Consider the following 11,214-nt stretch of genomic DNA (forward strand, 5'->3'; position numbering starts at 1 on the left):
TGAATATCCAGTGTATACAGGTATTCTTAATATTCATGGAGTCAGACATGACCTTAATGACACAGTAACTGAGGTCAAAGGATCACAGATCTGAACCCACATGGCATACTCTCTCACTGAATAAGTTTTTATAGGGTTTATTATTATTATTGTTTTTAACAAATAAGGATGTTTACTGGTCCATAAAAGAAATATTCACTGAAATTGTGGAAGTCTAAAGTGAGATATGAATAAATGGTCTAAATGAATATACCCAAAAACAAAATAACAATAAAAAGACACAAAATGTAACCACCTACAATAGCTAAAGATGAAAACAGTTTAAGAATTCAGAGTTTATCAAAGTCCAAAATAGATAAAAAAGAAGTAAACAGAACACTAAATAACCTGCTTTCTTATGCAGATTGTCTTCCTGGAAGCCAGTTAACAGAAAAATTTCCTAGCACTTTCATGAAAATAACGCTTACTTCTCATTCACTGGAACAAACATGTGCCAACTCTCTGACAGCTTCAGTTACAGAGACAATTTAAGACCCACCTTGTCTTAACAGCCTCAAAGCAGATGAGGCTATAGCCAAGAGTTTTAAAATAAAATGAAAATAAAATAATAGCATAAAATACTTAAAATGGGAGTTGGATTGGGAAGACAAATGGACTACATAATTCTCATAGTAAGAAGCATTTTCCTTATGAAGTTCTGACTGATGTTATATATTTTCAGTCCTTGGTCAGGAATTTGCATATGCAAAGGGCTTAAGTAATACACTGATTTTCAACTGCACCAATGGTTGGCGCTCCTAACCCCCACCCTGCTGAAGGGTCAACTATATTTGGTGGGGTGTTTGTAGCTACTTTGAAATACTTTCTATAACATCCTATTTGATATTGGGAAAGCAGTAAAAGGAAAATGGACTGAACTTGAATGATAAGGTGAGCTGCTAAAGGCAAAGAAAAGATATTCTGTGGTCCTTAAAAGAAAAAGAAACACAGGTATATGTGTTCTTTGTCATGGTAACCATCCATACACTTAGGTGAAACTGCTGCAAAAATGAAACAAATAGCACTCAGTCAGAAAGTTGCAAGAAATATCTCACCATTATGTTATCAAGATGCCAGAGGGCACTATGAACAGAGGAAAGCAAACAGCAGCACACTGCAAAGTCAGAGCGACGCTGGCAGTCACGGTATCACTGCTTCCACAAACACGGGCTTTATCACACTCTACCATGAAAATGAAAATGAGGTTTAGCCCTTTCACCAAGGAAAAAGAATGGCAGAGCCACAGTCTACCCAGAGGCACTTCCCCCTTCTCTGTTACACATAATCCTTTCCTTCCAAATACTTCTAGAAATCCTACCTATACAGTGGTTTTCAACCTTCTGGCCCTTTAATACAGTTCCTCATGTTGTGACCCAACCATAAAATTATTTTCGTTGCTACTTCATAACTATAATGTTGCTACTGTTATGAATCATAACGTAAATATCTGATATGCAGGATGGTCTTAGGTGACCCCTGTGAAAGGGTCGTTTGACCGCCAAAGTGGTCGCGACCCACAGGTTGAGAACCGCTGCTATACTAGCTTCCTCTAACTACTCTTCTATGACTAGTCTCACATCCTTCCATACAATACCTGCTATATCTTCGTAAAGCAAAAGTGTGACAGTACTGCCTTCCTGGATGAAACTTCTAATTTCTCCCCTAAAAGCTGAAGCTCAAGTTCTACAACAGGGCCAAACAGGTTCTTCATCTTCTGGCCTTTGCTTTCTTTCTCAAGCTCATTTCTTATTACTGTACACATTGCCAATCACTGCACCTTGGACTAGTTTTCTTTTCTGTGTATACCAAGGCAGTACCCCCTTTCTCTGTCCTCTCCTGTTAAGACTTTCTTTGACTTTCTCCACACTACCCAACCATTCTCTCTCCCAGGAGGTCACAGAACCTGACACACTCCTCTCTTCTGGTGCTTACCATAGTGCATTCAAAGTATTCCTTTTAATGTAGAATCCACAGGACAAGGTACAGGGGTGCCAAAGTAGCTTATAGTTATTCATATGGAAAATAACAGTTTAATACAAGAATAAACTGTTTTGTGTATTCACAACTATAAGCCTACTTTTGTCCACCACAGTAAATTCAGAGAGCACAAATGTTTGTTCTTTTGTTAAACCTTAGGGCACCTACTATCTGTAAGGTACCTTGTTAATACTAGGGATCCAAAGATGAAGAAGACATAATCTTTGACCTAAAGAAACTAATGTCCAGAATGAAAGTTCAACACATAAAAAAGTTACAACATAGCAAATGCGTAAAGTATTAAAAACAGAGAAATGTAAAAATGATCCAAGGCAGAGAATGATTAAATATGCCTTGAATGATCAGAAATGTCTTTACAGAGATAATGCTTTAACATACTTCAAGGATAAACAAAGCTTACTATGCTAACAAAGACAGGGAAAGGCATTCTATGCAAAACCAACAGCACCTGCCAAGTCATGCAGATATGCCAAGAAATGGTGCAGTATAATCAGGAAAGAATGAAGAACTCAATACAATTAAGAATACACTACGAAGATAGGCACGGAGGGAAATTTTGGATTTTACCATGCAGGTGACAAGAAGTCATTAAAACTTTTACAAGAATGAGTGATATAATTATACTTGCATTTTTAGACCAACCCCTCTGTTAGCCATGTGGAAGACAAATAGAAGAAAACCTGACCAGACAGAGATGACTACTTTAATAGTTTATTAAGTGGTACTTAGATTTGGGAATGCCCAGCAAATAGGGTGAAGCAGAAGTCAAAGGAGTGATCACTTCAGGGGCCAGAAGAGAACTCTAAAGAATAGTGGCAATAAATGTGGACAAAGGTAGGAGTTAGCAAATGAGACTGAAAAGAAGAGACAGAAATCCAGGTGTGTGGGAGCACAGAAACAGAGTGGTCAATGGTGTCAACTGTTAGTGAGAGATGCAGCCAAGATAAGAACCAAAAAGTACCTGCTGTGTAATTGTTAGTTAAGCTGTGACCTGACTGAGCATTTTCAAAGGGCTCTGGGGAGGAACGGCTGGGGACAGCCTGACCAGCAGCAAGGCGAAGCCTGAGTGGGTAGTAAGTACTGAAAAGAAAAGCAGGTGAATGTTTCAAGATGCTGAGACGTGAAGATGCATATAGGTTGAGGGAAATACAGGGAGAGTTAAAAACAAAAGAATAGAGGATAAGAACGGATGGAGCGGGCCTTCTGAGAAGACAGGAAGAGAAAAGATCAATAGGAAAGGAGAACTGCTTGACTCTGAGATAAAGAGACACCTATTCCTCTGAGAGATAAAGGAGATAAAAGTAAGTTTATAAAGGTGAGGGATCTCAAGCCTTATTTATCTCTGCAATTCAGCCCCTGCCACAATGCCTAGCACATACTGGGAAGTAATGAATATGGTAAAAGGGGGGAACCTCACCAAGGCAGGAAGTTTTTAAAAATGTTTCTTTTATTAAACCACGTTAGGTCTAACTTTAGGCCCCTTCAGAAAGTATATAATTTGCAGAGCAGGTAATAAGAGTTTAGTTTTGTCAGGGCTCCACAAAACAAGTGAGTAGCATGAGCACATGTTAGCTGGAGATTCAGTTTAGCTGGCACAGATGGGTATTGAAGATACTTGGGTAGTTCTTTCTGTGCCAAGTCTTCCATAAAATGTTGTCCTTTGTATTTCACCCTATTTCAGTTTTCTTTCTTAATCCAGTCTCTGTGTTCCTAGCCCAGTTTGACAGCTGCCTGTTGTCTCTACTTAATGGTCTGACTTTTGAGCCTGGATCACAGTACCTTGACTTTCAAGCAGCTTTGAATATCCTTAAGAGGGAGGTCAGCCACTGTGATAAATTACTTAACATTTATTTCATTTCGATACAGTCTGTCTCCAAACACAACCCAAATTCCAAGATCTGATGACTTTTATAAGATGAATGTGGCCAGGACCGGTTGGCTCAGTGGATAGAGCGTCGGCCTGCGGACTGGAGGGTCCTGGGTTCGATTCCGGTCGGGGGCGTGTGCCTGGGTTGCGGGCACATTCCCAATGGGGGATGTGCAGGAGGCAGCTGATCGATGTTTCTCTCTCATCGATGTTTCTGACTCTCTGTTTCTCTCCCTTCCTCTCTGTGAAAAATCAATAAAATATATTTAAAAAAAAAAGATGAATGTGGACTACAAATGTTTTTTTGCCCCCGATTTTAAAATTGGAATTAGTTGACAGAATTTAAAAACTGGGTGATTTTATGTAAAAATTCAGAGTCCTGGCCTCTCTTGGAAAATCTGTAAGATTTGGTAATACTGACCTACGTGTTCCTCCATGGTAATAATCAGTGGGAGCCAAACAGTAGCAATGTCCTCTTTCTAGTTGCCCCCTGCTCACCCCCTTGTCCTCAGTCCCAACCTACTATCTCCCCAACAATGAGCTAAGTGACAGTTTTCATTTATCATCTTACGTCCACTCCATTTGACTTACTTTTACTACCAGCCTGGCACTTGTAGGCATTTGTGTTATAACCCTTGATAAGAAAGTAAATAATACAAATGAGGGCAGAGACCTTATTTATCTTGTATACATACGTCTGTATTCTCAAGGTCTAGCTCAAAAATATTTGCTAAATAAATTTTTATTCCAGAATAAATCTACTAAACTTAAAAACAAATTGGAAGGAGAAGCAGAGGAAAATATATGGATTGTTAGAGGTCAAATGAAAAAGATACAATTTTGCTAATATGGGTTTGTTTGGGGCCCAAAGTTAGAACTATGAAACACAAATGTTGGGTCCAAGGGGGAATGAAGTGAAACATTTCAAATGAAAAACAATTAACAAACTCCTTTATAAATGCATATACTATTATTCGCTATGACATTCACTAAGTCATTAGTAAGGTGACTATATTTATATGTGTAATTTATGTACTTAGATATGTAATTATAGAAGAAATAAAGTTTACTTTCCCTCATTTAATAACTTTTTTAGAAGTAACACAAGAAATGCATGCTTATTGTAGGAAAAAAATTACAAAGCAGAGAACTCAAAAACAAGTTAACAGTCATCCTACTACTCAGAGATAACAATGGATAATATTTTGGTGTATATTTTGATACACCTTTTTAAATAAATAGATACATGTGTGTGTATAATTATACTTTAAACAACAAATTTCTGATTTCAGAAAAATTTATTCAATTCGGCCAGTATTTGCAGATTATGTGCAAGGCACTACACCTGTCACTTAATTCCAAAATGCTATAGTAATTTTTTTCAAAGTCATGAAAGAATTGAATTGTTTAAAAGAGCAGATATTAAATAACTAGTCTATGAGAAGAGCTGAAGATAATTATTATGAGAGGAAATATGGAATGATAATACTCAAATTTGGGCTTTAGCCCTAAGCAACTATGTAACCTTCAATAAGTTACTGAGAGGCTCTCAAAAGCAAGGGTGCCTCTTTTACGACATTAAAATAATAATGATATTTATCTTAGAGGGGTCTTATGAGAATGATGGGATTATGGCATAGGACATTTGGCACAAGATGCCTCAACACAGCTGCTATTGTCATTGTTATGACATTGATCAGATTATGTTGCTAATATACCATCTTAATAGGAACTGAAGTGGTTGGATCAATCAGTCAGAAATGAAGTTTAAGAATTCAATGGATACAACTCAGTAGTAAAAAAAATGAATACAGTTGACTATCGAACAATATAGATTTGAACTGTGTGTGTGGGTCTGTTTGTATGTAGCTTTTTTTCAATAATTATGTATAGTACTATAAATATATTTTCTCTTCCTTATTACTTTCTTAACTTTTTTTCCTTTAGCTTACTTTACAAAGTATATGTTAAATGACTGTTTATGTTCCTGTCAACAGTAAGTTATTAGCTGTTAAGTTTTTGGGGAGTCAAAGTTACATGTGGGTTTTCAACTGTGTGTGGGGTCGGCACCCCTAAACCTCCATGTTGTTCAAAGGTTAACTGTAGTTCAGTTATAAGTGGGCAAAGGACCTGAATAAGCATGTCCCAAGCAGCACATGAAAAGGTGCACAACATCCCTAATTATTAGGGAAATACATATCAAAACCACAATGAGAGATCACCTCACACCTGTTAGGATGGTTTTTATCAAAAAAACAAGAGATGGTAAGTGTTGCAAGGATGTGGTGTAAAGGGATGCCTTCTACACTGTTGGTGTAAATGTAAGCTGGTGCAACCACTATGGAAGATAGTATGAAGGATTTCTCAAAAAATTAAAAATAGAACTACTATATGATCTAACAATCCAACTATTGGGTATATTTCCAAAGGAATGAAATCAGTATTCCCAAGAGATATCTGCATTTACATGTTTGGTGCAGCATTATATATAACTAGGGGCCCAGTGCATGAATTTGTGCACCTTGAAAAGAACTGTGGGCCGCAAGGCTGCAGTGGGCACAGGGGCAGGTCTCAGCTCATCCTCCATGCCCCCGCCCAGCCCCTCCCGCCACTGCTGCTCCCACTGCAGCCACTCCCACATGCTGATGGCGTTGGCCCCGTTTGCACCCACTGATGGTGCAGAGCAACTGGGGCCAGTGCCAGCAGCAGGTGCAAGTGGGGCTAGGGCCGTCAGCAGGTGCGAGTGGGGGCTGCTGCCCTGATCATCCCTTAGGAGCAAGGAGTGGTAGAGAAGCCCTGGGGGACGATCGGGGCCGGCAGCCACTGCTCGCACCTGCTGATGGCGCCAAGCGATCGGGGCCAGTGCTAGGCGCCATCAGTGGGTGCAAGTGGGGCTGGCACTGGCAGCATGTGCAATGGCGCACAGGAGCAAAGAATTTTCAGTAACCACCAGAGGCTTGCCCTGATGACAGCGACCAGCGCCCCACTTTGGTCTGGCGCCCCTGCTCACCTGCTCCACCATCCCACCATGGCCGACGCCTGCCAAGTTCCGTGCGTGCCCCCTGGTGGTCAGTGCATGTCATAGCAACCGATTGTTCTGCCGTTTGGTCTATTTGCATATTAGGGTTTTATATATATAGATAACCAAGATATGGAAATGAGTTAAGTGTCCATCGATAGATGAATGGATAAAGGAGATGTGGTAAATATATACGTATATGTATATAAAATGTAATATTATTTAGCCTTGACAAAAGAGGAAATCCTGCTTTTTGTGATAACATGGATAAACCTAGAGAACTTTATGTGAAGTGAATAAGCCACATACTGTATGATCTTACTTATATGTGAAATCTTAAAAAACAAACAGCCCTGGATAGTGTGGCTCAGTTGGTTGGAGAGTCGTCCGTGCACTGCAAGGACTTGGGTTCGCTTCCCAGCCAGAGCACATACCTAGGTTTCGGGTTCAGTCCAGGTCGGGGAACATGCGGGAGGCAACTGATCTATGTCTGTCTGTATGTCTGTCTCTCCACCTACCTCCCTCTCTAAAATCAATAAAAAATAAAGAGCAAACATATTTAAAAAACAAAAACAAAACACACACACAAACAAACAACTCATAGAGCCAGAATACAATGGTGGTTACCAGGGGGTTGGGTAGAGGTTATGGGAAATGGGGAAATGCTGGTCAAAGAGCATAAGCCTCCAGTTATAGCATGAGTATGTTCTGGGGATCTAATGTTCAGTATGGTGACCATAATTAACAGTTATTGTACACTTGAAATGTGCTAAGAGAGTAAATCTTAAGGTTCTTACCACACACACACACACTCGGTAACTATGTGAGGTAGTAGGTATATTAACCTGACTGTAGTAGTCATTTCACAATGTACATGTATATCAAATCATTGTGCTGTGTACTTCAAAATACATACAATTTTATCTGTTAATTATACCTTGATAAAGCTGGGATAAAGAAAAAACAGAATTCAACTGACTTAAGATTTTGAGAGGAGTAAAGTTTTCTATCTCTAAATTATCTATCTCCAAAAACTCGGGTACTATAAAAGAGTGGAAAATAAAATCTGCTTAGATAGGACTTTTTTACTAGTACATTGATAAACCAGGAGATGAAGAAACAAGTAAGAATATCAGAATAGTCAAAGTACCTTATTTGGAGAACTTTCCTTTTGCAGAGCAAACAACCCATACAATTTTAGGAAACACCTTTCAGATGTATCTTAAAAGACAATTACTTTATATGTACTTATAAAATAGTATTTATTACATTGCAGTGTAGTTATTTTATGTAGTTACTAGAGGCCCATTCATGCATGGGTAGGGTCTTTAGGCCTGACCAACAATCAGGGTGGATCAGATTCCCCGCCTACCTGCCTCCGCCTTCCCTCACTCCCTCAGCACCCCACCGCCACAACTGGCCACCCACCATGTTCCGTGCTGCCCCCTGGTGGTCAGTGCATGTCACAGCAAGTGATCGGACTCTCGGTCTCCTGGTCAAACTCCCAAGGGGACACTTTGCATTAGCCTTTTATATATATACTGAGTGGCCAGATTATTATGACCATGCTGGATTCGTCCAGGGCCATGTCTGGCCCATCTCACCCAGTCCTGATCGGGGCCAATTGGGGCCATCTCACCCAGTCCTGATTGGAGCAGCCGGCTGGGAAGGTACTGTGGGAGGTTGGCCAGCGAGGGAGGGACCACAGGAGGGCTCCAGGGTGTGTCCTGTCTGGCCTGTCTTGCCCAGTCCCGATCGGCCAGACCCCAGCAGCAGGCTAACCTACTGGTCAGAGCTTCCGTACCCTGGTGGTCAGTGTACATCATAATGACTGGTCGAACAGTCGAATGAACGGTCAGACACTTAGCATATTAAGCTTTTATTATATAGGATTTCTCTCTACTTCTGTCTTACCCTGTTCCAAGGGTAAAGGTTGTACCTTATACACTTTTGTACTTCCATCTACTACAGCAATTTTCAACCTTTTTCATCCCATGGCACACATAATTACTAAAATTCTATGGCACACCAAAAAATATATTTTTTGCCGATATGACAGATTCATTCACAGCAGATGGCTATTGTTGTGTTGGCTGTTGTAATTATTTTATTGGACAATCTAAGGGAAAAGAAGTCAGTGCCCCTGACTAAATAGTCAGGTATTGCATGTTTTAAAAATTCTTATGTGCCACGGCACATTGGTTGAAAATCACTGATCTAGTCTATTACGTAGCTTATATTCTATAACAATTTATTGACTAAAGAACTTAGTGAAGAAGCCTATAATTTCAATTCCAAAAGAGATTAAAAAGAGGAACTAACTCAGGCCTTTATCTGGTTATCAAAATTGCAGCACCTGAATTAGTTAAGCAGATTTTTTCATAATGGATCCAGGTCCTGGCTCATCAAGATTAAGAAGTCTGGATTAGGGATACAGAAGGCAGAGTGTCAATGTGAGTGTGTCTGGAAGTGTATTCTCATGTCTCAATGAATTCAGAAGCATACAGAAAATGTTTTAAAATTATTACATTTAATATCTCCTTAGGCCTCTAATAGATAGAGAGGCAATCTTTGAAAAGAGTGGAATGATATGGCCAGTACTATCAGAACAATTTTGCAAACTCCCTCAGTAAAATAAAGTAGAGGGCAAAAAGAATTTAACCTACCTCTCTCCTTGCAAAGGACGAAAAGGAATTCAGCAGCAATTTGTTTGACTCCAAGGTCAACATGTGTCATGAGGCGCACCAGCTTGTTTCTCACAGTTGAGCCAACTTCAGGTCGATTGGTCACATCCCTCAGTGGTGGTAAAACCTAATGGCACAAATGCAAAAACCATCATCAATTGTGGGTACAAGAGCAAGAAAGGATGACACCATGAAACTGGTCAGTCTTGTACTGTCTACTGAGCCCAGTTTTGTAAGCATGAAAAAAGCATTTAAAAAATAAACAGGTTTGTTTCCAAATAAAATAAAACTAAGCAGCAATAATAACAAACTTCATGCCTATACTGAAATTTCATTTGAAGAGAAACATCTCTTCACTGTACCAGCATGATATACGCAAATCTGTTACTGAGCTTTACTCATCACAGCACCTGGGACGCCTCTGCTTGCCTGTATCAAAACCCATTTTAAAGTCTGGGTCAAGTTTCTCTTTCTTCCATGAGGCTTCCTTAATACCCTGACTCATACAGACTTTTCCTTTCTTTTAATTCTTGCATTTTCTGTTCACTAGAAAAAAAAATCTGTACTTATGCTTTTAGTTGTTTTATTTTATAGTAAAAAGGTTACTAATTATTACTTCCTATATGGTGGTTGCTGAAATTGATGATATACATATATTCTCTATAATCAATCCTTACCATCAACCCTATTTTATAGACTGAGCCTTGAAAGGCTTACATAACTTGCTTGGTTTGTCTGTTCTGCTCATTCTGTCACCCATCCACCTGCCCAGACTCCTCCTCTTCTGGTTCTCCCCTTATCTCACTGGTTGCTTTATCTCAGTCTCTTCTACTGATTCTCTCCTCTCCTGTTTTCTGAGTGTTGCAAAATTCAAAGGTTGAGTTCTTGGGCAACATTTCTTCACTATTTTCACAATTAGAGCTATTAATGATCTCATCCAGTTTTATGGCATTACTAGAGGCCCGGTGCACGAAATTCATGCAAGAGTAGGCCTTCTTTCCCCCGGCTGCCAGCACCAGCTTCCCTTTAGCACCTGGGACCCAGGCTTTCCTCCAGCACCCAGGACCTGAGCTTCCCTTGCAGCCCCGGTTTCGTCTGGAAGGACGTCAGGTCTAATTAGCATATTATGCTTTTATTATAGACTAGAGGCCCGGTGCACAAAAATTTGTGCACTCGGGGGGGAGGGGGGGGTCCCCTCAGTCTGGCCGATTGGGGAGTTGGGGCGCCGCCCCCTGTGAGGCCCGTGACAAAAGTTTGTGCACTCGGGGGGGAGGGGGGGGTCCCCTCAGTCTGGCCGATTGGGGAGTTGGGGCGCCGCCCCCTGTCATGCACAGAGCAGGATGGATCGGGAGGTTGCGATGCCACCCTCAGTCACGCGCAGGGTAGGGCCAATTGGGGGGTTGGGGCACCGCCCCCTGTCACACTCAAGGCAGGGTCGATGGGGAGGTTGTGGCGCCACCCCTGTCACAAACAGAGCAGGGCCCATCACAGGGGTTGGGGCTCCGTACCCTGTCATGCACAGAGCAGGGCCCATCAGGGGGTTGGGGAGCTCCCCCCTGTCATGCACAGAGTAGGGCCCATCAGGGGGTTGTGGAGGGCACCCCAGC

General features: G+C 40.9%; 1 protein-coding gene across 1 annotated transcript in view; it reads right to left on the reverse strand.

The window, feature by feature from the left end:
• RIC8B (RIC8 guanine nucleotide exchange factor B) overlaps positions 1–11,214 on the reverse strand; it is a 115,333-nt gene that overhangs the window by 32,812 nt on the left and 71,307 nt on the right. The window contains exon 7 of the mRNA XM_006769386.2: positions 9,590–9,734. Coding sequence (XP_006769449.1) covers positions 9,590–9,734 — 145 coding nt within the window. The remainder of the gene's footprint in view (positions 1–9,589; positions 9,735–11,214) is intronic.

Source organism: Myotis davidii, unplaced genomic scaffold (assembly GCF_000327345.1).
Source record: "Myotis davidii unplaced genomic scaffold, ASM32734v1 scaffold120, whole genome shotgun sequence".
NCBI lineage: Eukaryota > Metazoa > Chordata > Mammalia > Chiroptera > Vespertilionidae > Myotis > Myotis davidii.